Source organism: Sinocyclocheilus grahami, unplaced genomic scaffold, assembly GCF_001515645.1.
Source record: "Sinocyclocheilus grahami isolate Dianchi unplaced genomic scaffold, SAMN03320097.WGS_v1.1 scaffold20.1, whole genome shotgun sequence".
NCBI classification, from domain to species: Eukaryota; Metazoa; Chordata; class Actinopteri; order Cypriniformes; family Cyprinidae; genus Sinocyclocheilus; species Sinocyclocheilus grahami.
In genome coordinates, this window is record NW_015505199.1 from 275,508 (window position 1) to 291,926 (window position 16,419).

Sequence of the window (16,419 nt, forward strand, 5' to 3'; positions counted from 1 at the left end):
CTACAGAGGAGAGAGAGAGAGGAAAAAAGAGACAGAGAGAGAGAGAGAGAGAGAGAGAGAGAGAGAGAGAGAGAGAGACAGACACACACACACACAGAGAGAACTCAAAAGAGATTTATTCCTTGCTAACATGAACCTCAAGTCAGACTGTGCTCATGATTTTCAGGACTGTGTTCTATGATCACATCTCACATGAGGATCTGAACCCTATGGCCCCCATCTGGAGACAATGACACATATATATATATATATATATATATACATACATACATATATATACACATATACACATATATATACACATATACACATATATATATACATACATACATACATATATATACACATATACACATACATACATATACATACATACATACATACATATATATACATATATATATATATAGAGAGAGAGACACACACATACATACATATATATGTATGCATTATTTGAGGAATATGGTCACAGAGCATATGTCAAATTCATGAAATGCAGTTCATGTACACTGTACAATACTGCAGCAAGACTGCGGCCAACACCACAACTCTGACAGTTGAGAAAACTTAAAGGTAAAGCATCATCGTTCAATGCTTGATATGCAAAGACAAATTTAAGTAAGACATTAGTAGCAGTTAGTAGTTTGAACCTCCCCAAAAACAGAAACACTGCAGTTCTGTGGTGCTATGAAAACATTGCTGTTTGTTTGACTATCCCGACCAGCAACAATGGCTTAACCAATGGCGCGAGTTTGGGGCAGGGTTACCTGTTTGTCTGACCAATGGCATATGGAGCGTTTGACAGACCTTAGGCTATTTATTTTTTCAATTTCCTTTGGTAACATCTGCTAGTGCAGAGACAACACTGCACCTGATAGTTAACATGAAATCAAAATTGAACCTCATTCATAATAGTGGTTTTAAGGCCCGTTCACACCGAGAACAATAATTATATTAGCTTCCACATAATGCTGTTTATTAAAAGAACTGTTTATATGTCACCTTTAAATGGTCGAGCTCTTTAAAGCAGGAAAGATTCTGATTGGCTGTCAATGTTTTTATCGTTAATCAGCTGAAAAATAATAGTTCTGAAAGTGATTCCAACGATATCGTTCCTGTGTCATCATTATCGTTATAGTTGTGGTTTAAACTACACTATTATCATAGAATTAGAAGGGTTATTAATACTTCAAAGCCCAAACGTTTGACCAGTTTCTGACGTTGAACACAGAAAAAATGTGTTCAAACAGGTTTCCCAGTAGTCCCGCCCCAAACTCATGGAATTGGCTGAGCCAGAAGTTGACACGTCAAATTACGTAGAGTAACATCATAGCCCACTACAAACAGCTTACTTTTAGTTATTTCTACGCATTAAACTGAAATCAGATAAAAGAAAATTACCTACTTTGCTTATAAGAATGAGTAAGAACAAGAGATCTTTATTCCTCCTTGTTTCTCATTTACCTGATAAGCATTCAGGGTTGATTGTACAGTGTGCAACATGATGAAAAGGGGAAAAGCAGGTGATAAGATGTGTTGGAACTAAGAAAGGGGCTGCGTTGAGAGGTTTGGGGTTGTGGCAGGCCGTGTGTGTGAGAGACTCTATGTGACCTAGGCGATTGTTGGCAGGTGGTGGGAAGCCTCACACTCTGAATGCTAAGCAGCGCTGCCATTGTCTGAGGGGTGCAGCGCCAGTCGCATATGTTACCCGTCGCTCTGGCAACCACTCCCTCCAACACCCCAACCCCCCTCCGCCTTACACATGCTCTCGACGCAGCATCATCACCAAAGGCACATCCCCCGAGTAGGAATCCCGTCCACTAGGACGATTTTCTCTGTTAGATGAAGCAATACAGTGACTCCTGAGCACAGGAAGGGGTCGTAATTGCGATTTATGCAATCATGAACACTCTACAACTGAAAAACACTGATATGCATCAAGTGATGTAATCATTGCTATGCAATATAAATGTAACCATGTGTGCACACAATAATTCATTTGTACGGCCACATGTTTTTGCTGAGGTTTGTGGTCGATGTCGATCACCGCTGAACAGCCTGAGCTGATATAATACGATTTCCAATTACAAAGCAATAACAAATCATTGTGACAGTTATAAAACCTTTGTGATAGAGACTGTAGTCTGAAACTGGTTGGAAAGTTCTGAACAGGGGAGGCCAAACAAAATCTATGAAAAATAAGAAGTTTGAAAAACACTCTACTTAATCTGAACTTTCTACGGGGTAAGCAAACAAAGCCTATCAAAACCATCAGTTTAAAGAAAACCAGGTCCCAAGTGTCTAAGCAAATGCTTCTATTTCAATTTAATATATGTAATTAGGGCTGGGCATTAATTACTGGCAATATTACTGTGATATCTTTGACGAGGGGAGGGAATATCGTGAATTTTGTGATAATGTTAAAAGTTTAACTTAGTTTTCTAAAGACAGTCAGCAAAGTTTACTTCTTTTTTTTGTCTAACAAGTATGACAATGTCAAAGATGCAGTTTGGCTGCTATCAAACGCACCTGTGCGTATTTGTGTGTGCACTCTGTGAAGGTTTCTATTTACAGCTTGTTTTTGAAGCGTTTAGCATTACAGCCAATCAAAAATATGTCTGTCGAGCACATGAACATAATGGCAAATTAGAGGTCTTTAAGGGAGTCAGAATCCATTGAACAATGCTCTCAACATCAAGAGTTTTTGTTCAGTGTGGAAGTGTGAACAATGTAAAGTGATTTATTGCAAAAATATTGAGATATATATATATAGAATATTGTCAAAATTCTAAAAAATATTGAGAAATATATATTTATTGCATTAATATTTGTATTATTTCAGAGTGACAATTTGAGTCCAATTTAAAAAGAAAAACAATTCTGAGGTTTTTCTTAGTATTTAGCAGTGACTCGACCTGAAATGTCTAAACTTGATGATTACATTATCCAATGTGATTTTAGAGCATCCTGAACTTTAATAGAAGCAAGACCAAGAACATCTGACATTTGTACAAAGCAGTTTGCATGGTTAATGGCAAAAGTTTGATCTAATTGATTTGTTCTCATATTAATTGCATTTTCTAAAACATTATTCCCAGTTTTATTGAGTCAGAATCCATTGAACAATGCTCTCAACATCAAGAGTTTTTGTTCAGTGTGGAAGTGTGAACAATGTAAAGTGATTTATTGCAAAAATATTGAGATATATATATAGAATATTGTCAAATTTCTAAAAAATATTGAGAAATATATATTTATTGCATTAATATTTGTATTATTTCAGAGTGACAATTTGAGTCCAATTTAAAAAGAAAAACAATTCTGAGGTTTTTCTTAGTATTTAGCAGTGACTCGACCTGAAATGTCTAAACTTGATGATTACATTATCCAATGTGATTTTAGAGCATCCTGAACTTTAATAGAAGCAAGACCAAGAACATCTGACATTTGTACAAAGCAGTTTGCATGGTTAATGGCAAAAGTTTGATCTAATTGATTTGTTCTCATATTAATTGCATTTTCTAAAACATTATTCCCAGTTTTATACTTGATTGTTGTCTCAGACTTTTGGACCACACTGCAAGTCTTTACGATTAAATGATTAGGTCCCATGAAAAAGAGAGCAGTCACTATGCCACATTAAGCTATTAAGGAAGAGCTTACATGTGCCAAATCAGTGCATGCATATCCATAGTTACAAAAATAATCAAACATATAGTGTGTATACTGTAAGTGTTGCAGATTTTCCTTTTGATTGAAATGTGAAACAAACTGGATGTCATCAGTGCTTTGAATGAGACGTTAAATTAACAGAAAATGATTATCAGAAAACGCCTGAGGAATATCAAATTAAGTTTCACTCAACTAAATACGGCAATATTTGACAGATACGCACAGATTGTCAAAATATGGACAAAAACCGCTGAAATATTCCTTAAAATATGGTGTCCGGGAGAAGACAGAAAGTCATACAGGTTTGTAATGACAGAATGTTCATTTTTGGGTGAACTATCCCTTTAAGTCTGTTTGAAAACCTTCATTATTTGTACAGTTCTGTTTGGTGACACTAGTTGTGTAAAAACAACACAATTCACCTTTAAATCTTCTTCAGCAAATCATAGCTCAGACTTGGAGAACTTCTTGGAAATTCTCAGAGAGCTCAAGAGGATGACCCAGATTTGCAGTACGCCGATTGCTCAATTACTTAGCTTGACTGTGTCTAAACAGCCTTTGCTTGACTGATTACTTAACATCACGTCAAATGAGGCTGAGATTCCTATCATACATTTAGCCTGACTCACACTAGTGAACAATGCTTTCATGTCACGTGATTTACTTTCAAAAGCAGACGAGAATGACATAGCATCATATCTGTTGGTGTTTTCTATTCTGTTGTTGGAAGAAATGTCTCGATACACTCTTAAAAATAAAGGTGCTTCACGATGCCATAGAAGAATCTTTTTGTCTAAATGGTTCCATAAAGAACCTTTAACATCTGAAGAACCTTTCTGTTTCACAAAAGGTTCTTTGGAGCGTAAAAAGGTTCTTCAGATTATAAAAAGGTAAGAAAGAGATGGTTCTTTAAAGAACCTTTGACTGAATGGTTCTTTGTGGAACCAAAAGTGGTTCTTCTATGGCATCGCTTGAAGAACCTTTTGAAGCACCTTTATTTTTAAGAGTGTATATGACAGTAAATCAGCTTGAAATACGAGCAGTTTCTTGATTATTCCCAGATATTAAATAAAATATTAGTGTACTTACGACACTCTCAGTGTATGAATAATGTCTTTGCATAGGCTAGATAATCAGATTGGCATGTGTGAACAAATAACACTAGACTTTCTCTAAACTAACCTCTTTTCCATTTTTTTGTAACTCATTTTAACCAGCTTGTCCCAAAGTGATAGTAGCACATATACAATGTCAATTCCCCTAAAGGATAACCACAGATGTAGTTGTTTGCCCTTATAAACAGATAAACAAGATGAAAAAAATCCCATAAACCTACACTGAAACTGGATCACAGGGACCATATCTCCAGAAAATAATATTTTATAAACTTGCAGTTGGCTCAAGCCAACATGCAGCCATTCATAACACAAAAGCAACTTCCTATTCCTGCCCTAGCAACCAGCAACAACACCCTAGCAACTGTACAAATGCCATTCAGGTCACTTTTGACTTGTGAGATATAGCCTTAGAGCACATGTTCTTTAGAAAAAGCATTTGATCATAAACCGAGAAAATGCAGCAGGTAACTAATACGAACATGCACAGATTGGGAGTTATCTGAAACTGTAATGGACCCTGTGCACAAAGCTGGGATTGTCAAATTCCATGAACAAAGCAAGTGCCAAGAGGACCAGCAAAAAACAACAACAGACACCAAAGAAGTAAATCCCTTCCATATAATTGATGCACACCCCAGGCAACGATTATAGTATATTAATATGAAATAATGCAATCTTATATTAGTAATTTCATCATTATAATCAGGTAAACAAATAACAAGCCAGGTGATGTGATTACAAAGCGAAATGCCCATTCGTTTCCCCATTGCTCTGTGTTGTGGGACACAAGGGGCTTTGTTATTAGTGAAGGATACTGGGTAGGCGGCACGGCTGACGGCGGAGGAGCGCTCTGGGCTCCCGGTGGTAACGACACGGAGGTCAGCGGTGCGCGGAGTTGCGTTGGCGGTGCCGGTCCGGTTACATGTCCACTAACAACGACAGCGGCCGGTTTCGGGACCACTTTCGGTGGCAAACTCATTGCAGAAATTTAAACCAAAACAAACAATACGCAGCTGAAAACGATCTCACGTTCCAACAATATCTGGCCGTTTCTTCTCTCTACGAAGGCCGGAACGTGTCTATATCCTTATGCCATGGATTTCATTCAAATCTGGCGGTTAGTACCAAAAATGTCATTTTATCTTTGAAGTCGGGGGTTGTAGCTGCTCTATGCATGGGGACGGTAGGGGGTTTGTATCCCCCTCCAGCCACCCTGGATCTCCCCGGTTGAATTGTTCTTCTCCGCCTCCTCAGATGGCCGTCTCCGGGTTTGTTTACTCCGCTTTGCGTAGTAACATCACATTAATGAGTCGCATTATAGGAATATCTCATAAAGATGGGAGACTTCGCTCAACATGGCGTTGTTGCTGCTGCTTCCAGCAGTCCTGCTGGACGGACGGCTCGGTAAACGTCGGGCGAGTTCGGAGACACTCGGGTTCACCTTACGCCACTTCGTAGTGGTGGCAAGTCCGACACATTTCCAGGAATCGGTTCTTTTGAACAGTTAGTTTCAAAGATGCGGTTCATAAAATGATTCAGTGGTTATTTAACATTGCGACCTCACGCCGTCCCTAACAAAGTTTGTGAGAGCTTAAAATTATTTATTTAATCTTTTATACCCGTTTGAACTCTTGAATTATGATTATGTAATAATAATAATATATTATTATATAAAATTATTATTATATATGAACGGAAATGCATGTATAATGTTTATGTAGTAAAAAAGACGCTCCAAAATGGAGCTAATTAAAACTAGTAATTTAGAACCGTAATATAAAATAAATATGCAACATTATTTGTTTGGGGGGAATTTTTTTTTCTCGATTTATTCAGTCCAGCTCTGCTTCTCTATGTGTGTTGATAAATCTGTAAAACAGTCAAATCATAAAAATATTCCCAGTACATTTTATTTGTCATTTCAGTTTATGATTCGGTGAGTTGACGACTCGAGAAACACTTGGAACGATTCAGTCCGGTTTTGTGAACCGGTTCATTCACACGATCCAAAAAGAACGAATCGTTCGCGAATCGGACATCGCAATACGCCAGTGAAAGTGACGTCATAAAGGCAGTCGCGGCCGCCACATGCCTGCACTGTTTCACACAATGAATGGCTTCTCCGTTACATTCCAAGCCATCAATCAGCATGAAACGAATGAGTCATTATACGCAGTATATTATCACTGAATATAAAACTGCGGTTTCACCTTTTAAAAGGGGTCCCGCCCAAATTTTGGTTGCAGGAGAACGACTACTTCAAATGTTACCTATCTTTGATAAAGGCTTATCGAGTTGATTAGATACGGGTGCCTATGTTGTGAAGTAGCATTTGTATATTGGGATTATATATGGTAGGGGCCTAATAATAAGAACATTAGCTTGCTTTTTAGCAGGCATTTCTGTTGCCATTAATACACGTGAATGTGGCGACATCTGTCGGGGTTAAAAATGCATAACAGTGGGTGCTCAGTATTTCAAACCCTCTAGTCCAGTGCTTCCCAAACCTGTCCTGGAGGACCCCCTGCCCTGCACATTTTGTATGTCTCCCTAATCAGACACCCAATTTAGTTCTTGCAGTCTCTACTAACGAGCTGATGAGTGGAATCAGGTGTGTTAGATAAGGGAGACATACAAATGGTGCAGGGCAGGGGGTCCTCCAGACCAGGACAGGTTTGGGAAGCACTGCTCTAGTCTATCTCAACATAATATTAAACAAACAAAAAAAAGTTACAGTTCGTTAGCACCAGCTAATGCATTTGCTAACATGAACTAACAATGAGCAATATAAATATTAACCTCTGTGATGTGCTGAAAATCCTTTACCTAATTTAATGTTCCCAATCAAAAATTACCAGCCTTTTTAAAAAAAAAAGCTTGTAAATTTCTCATTATGCTGTATTATCACCAAAGCTTGAATTCATTCTTTTTGTCAACCTGTTTTCTTTCAATTAGCACAGGTTTGGTCATGCTTTTTGGAACTGATTTATTGTAGGCCTCAGTGATCTGAGCCCATGCACCTCAGTTTTAGAGTGAAATACAAATATTTTCCCTGCAAGTATTTGCATAGTTTTAAAGGCACTTTCTTGAATAGTGGTCTAACGACAGCAAATCCAGTAGAAGTGTGCATACTGCTCACATATATATATTCTTCATTTGACATTAAATGACATTGTGAGATGGATAATAAAATTGAATTATTTTTCAAACAAACATGATGTGATGAAACGGTCTTGTATAAAACTTAACCATGTATCAAAATGTGAGCAAAGTTATTTAACAATGTGAAGAATTTGCCAAAGAATTGCCAAACATTACAGACCAAAAACTAAAAATCCCACCAACAACGTAATACAGAGAACATAAATATTATTTTCTAATAGAAAAATAAAAGCGCTTGCTAAAAAGGCACATATTCAAAGAAAAGGACAAGTCCTTCTCTCATTATATTTAACCACTAACTTCCAGTGTTTTGAATGTAAGAATAAAACTCCATTATATAGACTTCCATGGAGTCACTATTTATACCAATTCCCCATTAAGAGGCAAATAATAGCTGGAAAATGTGTAGTCCACTATAAATCCTCCAGCTTTTTTGGCAGTCTAGATTAGGCAACCTGAGATGGATGTTTGGGATTTTGAGCGATAACAGCTCCAGGTTCAGTCCCCCATGTAAGAGTCACTGTCACCACATCTCACACTTCTGCTTGGGGTTCATGGGTGAGTCTGCCTTGCAGCCAAAGTGCGCAGAGAACTCATGGGAATTGGAGATGGTGCCAATGACCCGGAAACGTGACGGACTGTGGGGGTCAGTAATAACGCCCTCGTGAGAGCTTTCAGGTGTCCGAACTGAGCACCACACCTACAAAAAAAGGAAACAAAAAGTTGTGTTAGATCATAATAGAACAAAAAAAGATTGCATTATGTTTTTGGAAAAGTGATAAGTGGTTTTTGTCTGTGCAAAAGTCATTGCCCCGATGCTACGGTGCTGTGAGTCTTACAGTTACAAATGTTTTTTTCCTATTTTATCTTTCAGTTTAAAGGTATTTTAGACCCCAATATAATAAATAAAAAAATTTTTTTAGTTAACAATCCAGTTATTCCCATCTATTTTTTTTGCTATACATTGAATCAAAAAATAAAATCAAATATCTTATAAAATATTAGTTTTTATAGTCATAGTTTGAGTCATAAATTATTTTAGTTTAAATGTATAAAAAAAAAATTCCCAGTTCTTTTTTTTTTAACAGTCTGTTTTTTTCGATCTAGTTGCATTTTCATGTTTAACAAAGATCTAAAGTATTATAATACACAATGTATCAAAAACTAAATTTCAATATTTTATGGCTAAAAAAAAATTATTGATATTGTTTTTAGATCATTTAGATAATAATTTAAGAAAATGTATTTTATTTAAAATGTGTATTTTACTTAAAATATTTAAGTTAAAAGGTATTTGATAATTTTTTAGGTTTTCATTTTAGTTTTCGTTAAAACAGTTATTTATTTATTTTTGTCTACCAGGTGAAAATTGTGTAATGTAGGCTAAGCACACCTTTCTTCAACAATCCACATCCAAGAAAAATGTTCAAATCAAAGTGTGAGAAACAGTAATATTAATTCTTGCCTTAGCAAAGAGTTCAAAAACAGAGACAAAAGACAGATACCTTTAGTTTGCTAAGGTTGTGGCCAGTAAAACAACTAAACGTGAAAGTGCCATGACGTGTAGCCCATGCTCTGCACTTAACCCATCCAAGTGCACACACACAGCAGTGAGTAGTGAACAAACAGCCAGTTTTGCTCCGGCGCCCGGGGAGTAGTTGTGGAAAACATAGTGAGCAAATATTGGCACAAACCTGAGCAAATCCCACAAAAAACAGCTGATGATTGGTCATTCCAAGGGCAGGCAGAGTGGCTTCCGTGTTCTTTTATATTTCACAGAAAAACGAAAATCACACAGGTTTGGAACAACATGAGGGTGAGTAAATGACAGTGTTGTTATTGTTAACTAAATCTAAAACTAAAACAATAACTATTACAAATAGTTTTCGGTAACTGAAATATTCATAAATAATAATAATTTTTAGATGAATACTTTCATTTAAACTTTAAAAACGTAAGAAAAATGAGAAATGACACCTTGGCAAATAACTGAAATAAATTGTGTTCTTTTATATTTCACAGAAAAACGAAAGTCACACAGGTTTGGAACAACATGAGGGTGAGTAAATGACAGTGTTGTTATTGTTAACTAAATCTAAAACTAAAACAATAACTATTACAAATAGTTTTCGGTAACTAAAAATTATTATTATTTATGAATATTTCAGATGAATACTTTCATTTAAACTTTAAAAACGTAAGAAAAATGAGAAATGACACCTTGGCAAATAACTGAAATAAATAAGTTTAAATTGAAGTACTCAAATGACTAAAACTGACACTGAAATTAAAATGAAATACAGCTAAATCGAAAAATAAATAAATAACAAAAGCACATTTTTAAAAATACTAAAATATAAAATTAAGAGCTAATTAAAAATATGAAACATGACTATAGTATGGTATAAATAATACTAAAATAACATTGGTAAATGTTAAAATAATTTTCATTTTTGGGTGAACTATCCCTTTAAGAGATGTTCAGATGTTTAAGCAAAGCATCATCTTGTGTGTGAGCTGGACTGATACTCACTGATCTCTGTTGGGGGCTTTTCTCAGCTGGTTAGCAGTGACTCGTGCAGAGAAGTTGTAATAATTCATGACGTTTTGAAAGTAAAGATCTGAAACAACATCAAACTGATATACAGTTTGAAGGCCGAGACGTTAGTTCAGGCTCTCTACAACATTGAACAACATTATTTTCCATGAACCAAAACCAAACAGAAATCAAGAAAATGTATACATACGTCATTAAACACCATGTCCAGCTCTTTGGGTTTCATAATAAATTTTGGATAACCAACCATGTTGTATATTGCATCTGCCTAGACAAGAATAAGAAAATAAACATCATGAGTGGCAGTTTATACTTTAACACCAGGTGGCATTAAGGAGCATCAACAAGAATAAAAACCTTTATGTAGTTTTGTTACTCAACAAGATTTTTTTTTGTTTAGCCAAATTTATTGTCCACCAGGCAAAGCAATGAAATTGATAAACAACCACCAATTCTAAAACTAAAGCTAATACAAATTGGGAATTGTCTGACATTTTAGCTAGGTGTTGTTTTCAGCAAGATCCATCCCTGCAGGCAACAGCAGCGAAAAACATTTTGTGGGATTGTGCTGTTGGTTCTCACCTTTTCTTTAGCTGCTTTTTTTGTCTTGGGATCCATCCAGCCGACAGTCTTCAGGCTGTCTTCAAAGGCCCATTTGATCTCAGAGACCATATCTTCAACCTGACAAACACATCAGTTGAGAATATAGTTTATAAGCTTTGAGGAAAAGACGGGGATGGTGTGCAAAACATCACAAGACACTCACAAAAGCTTTGCTGTCTTCAGAAAAAGTAGCTTTGACAAAGAGCGCCCCGAGAGCAAAGCCCAGAGCGCTGTCCGTGTCGCTGACGCAAAGTTTCCAGCGTGGCGTGCAGCTCTGGAAAACACAAAGGTGATATATTAACAACTAGCATCCTCATTTGCACTGAAGCCTTCTTAGTGTGACATTTCACAAACAATTTACAGGTACATCTAGGCATGAACTTCTACAGATAAATACAGTCTAGTTTCCATGTGTACAGCATAGGACCTACTAGCACTTGAGGAAATGAGCACAAATCATTTGTTAAATACATAACAAATTTGCTTGTAACGAGCTAAACAGAAGGTTTTTTCTACTTTATCAGCAAAACAAGACATTTGATTGTTCTCTTGAAGGTTCCTTCAGTATGACGCTCAGAGACAGGCAGCAACAGGACATCCATTCCACTTCCCATTTCTTGTTTAGATACTGAGGCTCTGGAGATAATGGCTAATAGCTCCTAATGCAAGACTATGAGGGTAAAATGAAGTTTTAGATTGTTAAGGAAATTAGTCATTAAGTGAAAATGAAATAAGTCATACAGGTTTGAAACAACAAGAGGTTGAGTAAATGATGACAACAGATGTGAAGATTATCAGTGAATAATGGCTTAATTGAGGTATTTTAAGCATTCGTCTGACTTCAAAAGACTCTGAATCCAGCACATACATTGCATGGACTACTTTTACAATATTTTTATGGTACTTTTTGTCAACGTTCTCCCTAAAATCTATATTTTTATTCCTCAGAAGAAAGTCACACCGCTTTGGAACAACATGGGGGTGAGTAATTAATGACAGGATTTTTAATTTTTTGGGTGAACTAACACTTAATGCAATAATAAAAGCTGAAGGTGACCGTCCTTTAGGTTCCTCTCTCCATCTCTTATCATAACCCATCACACATACACACATCGCCCAAGGCTCTTTTGTTTGTTATTTCAGCCTGACCCCAGCGGAAAGTAAGGCCGGGGCAACAGGATCTCCTCCCGATAAGAGTCTGAATAACCTGACTCCCTGCAGAACAACACACCGCCTCTCCATACACACCAACACTGATACCAGTTACTCTAAGAGAGAGTCAAAGAGAGGGAGGAGAAGAAAAGGGCAACAGATCACTTCCCTCTCATGCTGACTAAGCACACTGACTGTTTTCATATCTGGGTAATTTTGTTCTAATGTAAAATGATTGCTGCACCAAATGTTCCTCGTAAGAGGAGGAATGAGTGGTGAGGAGTAGTTCACCCAAAAAAATGCACAATACAACACAATATCCAATATAATATATGCTCTGTTCCATGTATGAATTGTATGGTGTATACAGTCAAGCTAATAACAAATATATTTACAGAGCTACACTACCATTCAAAAGTTTGGGGTCGGTAAGTTTTTTAAAAATGTTTTTCAAAAAAGTCTCTTAATTAAGCTCACTAAGGCTGCATTTGATTTAATCAAAAATACAGTAATACAGTAGTGTATATTTCAAGTCTTCTAAAACCACAAGACACCTTTGGGATTTAAAAAAAGATACATCCAAGTACATTTAAATCAACTTTAAGAGCATAGCTCTCATATCTCATATTTTCAAACTTGACAGTCAGTCAAGTGACAACGGTGCTTGGATTCAAAGTCGGACCTGACACGGTAATACGGTAAGTGTGATCCAGCGGAGGAGAGAATTATCAGAGAATGATGGATAAAATGTGTATCTATTTCTCACATTTTATTCACAAAGCTATTGTATGATTTCAGAAGACTTTGAATATAGTGCACAAGTCATATGAACCACTTTTATGATACTTTTATGGTGCTTTTATAAGAAATTAAAATGGTTAAGAAAAAAAATGTTTAGGGGTGAACTATTCCTTTAACTGATTTGAAATTTACAATAAAAACAAAAACACTCCTTTAAATCTCAACTAATGCTAAATTAAATTACGTATCATAGATAGGGTAACAAAAAATAGAGGTTATTTAATATTTAATGGATCATTCATGACTCTTTCAGTGGCAGCAGTGCCTTGGACTGACAAGACAGCAGTTTTGATCTTCATTTCTCACCTTTTTGGTGCCGTACATGACTTCAAGGAAGCGCTGCTCTGCATCTTGGAACCTCTGGTCTAAGATGGACACCATTTTCCGCACCACTTTCATGATCATGTAGTTATTCAAGACACTGGTGGAGACACATTAGCTTTGATCTCAGCTAACAGATAATACAGGTCTGTTATATATATGGCCCAAAAACCCACACAATTCTGGCTAATGTTGACTTACCTCTTGTTGGTGTTGCTGATGAGCTCTGAAACTTTCTGGAGATATTCTTTAGCGTACACAACCACGGGTTCAGAGTCATTTAGGGCAACAGGGGTGAACACTGCAGAGAGGAAAGGCATCCAATCTACCGCAGGAGCCAATGTCTACAGCACAGACAAACACATGACTGATATCCCAGCTCACATGCAACACCACAGTTAGAGTAAGGAAAGAATGCTTCATATGTCTCCAGCAAAGGAAACATAACTACATGTTCTGCCATTTTCACTCTCATTTTAATAATCACAATTTATAAGAGCATCTCTCATTTGCAGGAGACATTTCAATTAGTGGTTCTCAACTGGTTTTGTTTTAAGACCCAGATTTTCAACTGGACATTGAGTGGTGACTCAAAAATTATCATCAAAAGTGTCTCAAAAGTCTCCTTAAAGCCAACCAATGAAATTCATTAATAGCATCACAATCGTCACAGTCATACGAACATTATCAACCTTACATTCACTACCACTCGGAAGTTGGAGGGCAGTAAGATTAATTTTTTTTAAATTAAAAAATAAATTAGTACTTTTATTCATTACGGATTAATTAAATTGATCAAAAATTACAGTAAAGACTTTGTTACAAAAAATCTATTTCAAATACTGAATTCTGTTCAACAAAGGGAAAAAATTGGCACATTAGAATGATTTCTGAATTTTTATTTTTATTATAAAAAGATACATTACAAAGACAAATTGCATTTACAAATATATTACAATGAAAACGGTTATTTTAAATCGTAATAATGTTTCAAAATATTAATGTTTCTTCTGTATTTTTGATCAAACAAATGCTGCCTTGGTGAACATAAGAGACTTCTATTAATCTATTTCAAATACTGAATTCTGTTCAACAAAGGGAAAAAATTGGCACATTAGAATGATTTCTGAATAATGTGACTAATTTTTTTACTATAAAAAGATACATTACAAAGACAAATTGCATTTACAAATATATTACAATGAAAACGGTTATTTTAAATCGTAATAATGTTTCAAAATATTAATGTTTCTTCTGTATTTTTGATCAAACAAATGCTGCCTTGGTGAACATAAGAGACTTCTATTAAGAAGATCTTATGAAAAAAAAATTCTTATGAATGGTAGTTTAGGCTGAACGGAAAAACTGCAATTTTTTTCTGTACAAAACAATTTGTACCATTGGACCATTGTAATATTTTGCCACTATAATAACTATACATTTCATTATTTGCATTTAGCATTTCCATTTACGACCGTATCAGAAGAGACCTGTGACTATTTCTGGGCCATGAACAAGCAGTAAAGAACCACAGATTTCAATCCAAAAGTAGTACAGTAACCGTACAGTACTCACAGCTAACTCTTTGGCTTGAATTTTATGGTAAATTTTCATCTCGTCACGGCGCTCTTCCTGAGGGACTGTGATGTGTGCCAGGGCTGTTTCAAAGTCTATTATCTCCTGCATCATCTTCTGAGAGGTATCCTCTGAGCCGCCCAAAAGGATCCCGAGCTCCACCAAGAAGTTTAAGTATGCTTTTAAATACTGAAGAAGGAATAACAACACAAGCTTTAGACCACAGCAGAACATTTCCCGGTTTCATGAACAACAAAATCTCTTTGTTTACCTTTTCATTGGCTGTCTTATTGAGATAGTATTCCTTAGAGGGAAGTCCCAATCCTGACTGATCCACCTGTGGGAAAAAAGGAATCAGAGCATCAACTGCATCACTCAACCAGCTAAGCTACAGTGACGTGCATCATGATATAAAGCCTGTTATAATATATATTCTGACAGCCATCATAAAACAAAATACGATATCTAGAACAGTGCAGAGTTTCCCCAAGACATTTAAGAATTCATGTTATGGTGATTAAAAAAACAACCGTAAAGTGTTCCCACCTGGATGATGTTGCTGTTGGAGCTTTTTGAGTCTGTGCTGACAAAAACAGTGAAAAAGGGGGAGGTTCGGAAGCTGGCTGACACAATCCGTAAAACCTCCTGGAAGTTATCTTTATCCCACGGGTCTTTCAAGCCCCAACCTCCTGTCTGGAAAAAACATTATTAATAATTATATACCAGAATAAGAGTAAAAGCAGGTTTTTATTAGGGCCGATATATTTACAACAGACCTCTTGAGTTTCATATTGTTAAATAAAGGCTTGTGCATCTGAGGTCACCTGATTGATGAGATCCTGAAGTGGTTTTGCCCCAAGCTCTTCAATTTTGCTCTCATTCATACAAGCCTGGTAATACCACTGGGCTTTTTGTTCCGCTTTGCTCAGGCTTTTCATGCTGGTATTCTCTGAATTTAACAAATGAAGAAAAGTTCAAATGACAAGAACCTTTATAAAACCACAAAGCAAAGTGAAATGAAGCCTGTAAGTTGGTAGGAACCTTTTAAGATGGAACATTACTGCTTTTTTTGTACAGTGGGGTCATAAATCTGAGACCCCATGGAAAATACAGGATTCAAATTCTAATTAAGAAAAATAAGAGGAAGTGATGACATCGAAAAAATACAAGTCATTTCAGAGACAGAGCAAGTATTTACTGAAAGATTAGATGAAAAATTTATGAAATCATAAATAAAATGTAATCTAAAATAAATCAATTAAATTAAAACAATTGTGGATGTTGTGGACAATTATTATTATTAATTCAAAATATTTCTATTTTAAAAATAAAGATGTTATTAGTTAAGTAATTTTAAATTAAAAAATATATATTTTTACATTTTACAACTAATAGCCATTTAATATTTTCTTAATGATTTAACTATTCACTTATAAAGGGTTGATGCCAAAATTTGAA

General features: G+C 35.9%; 2 protein-coding genes across 2 annotated transcripts in view; both read right to left on the minus strand.

The window, feature by feature from the left end:
- The window catches only part of LOC107556198 (eukaryotic translation initiation factor 4 gamma 3-like), a 54,411-nt gene extending 46,651 nt beyond the window's left edge, over positions 1 to 7,760 (minus strand). Inside the window, exon 1 of the mRNA XM_016239257.1 lies at positions 7,699 to 7,760. Coding sequence (XP_016094743.1) covers positions 7,699 to 7,760 — 62 coding nt within the window. The remainder of the gene's footprint in view (positions 1 to 7,698) is intronic.
- A 2,721-nt stretch (positions 7,761 to 10,481) lies between these two features.
- Positions 10,482 to 16,021, minus strand: LOC107555648 (endothelin-converting enzyme 1-like). The gene is made up of 10 exons (XM_016238516.1): positions 15,786 to 16,021; positions 15,508 to 15,654; positions 15,233 to 15,298; positions 14,962 to 15,150; positions 13,588 to 13,730; positions 13,372 to 13,486; positions 11,276 to 11,386; positions 11,092 to 11,190; positions 10,700 to 10,777; positions 10,482 to 10,589 (listed from the first exon to the last, which is right to left on the minus strand). The coding sequence occupies exons 1-10, from the start codon at positions 15,897 to 15,899 to the stop codon at positions 10,482 to 10,484; spliced, it is 1,170 nt and encodes a 389-aa protein (XP_016094002.1). The 5' UTR covers positions 15,900 to 16,021.
- Between the last annotated feature and the right edge of the window lie 398 nt (positions 16,022 to 16,419).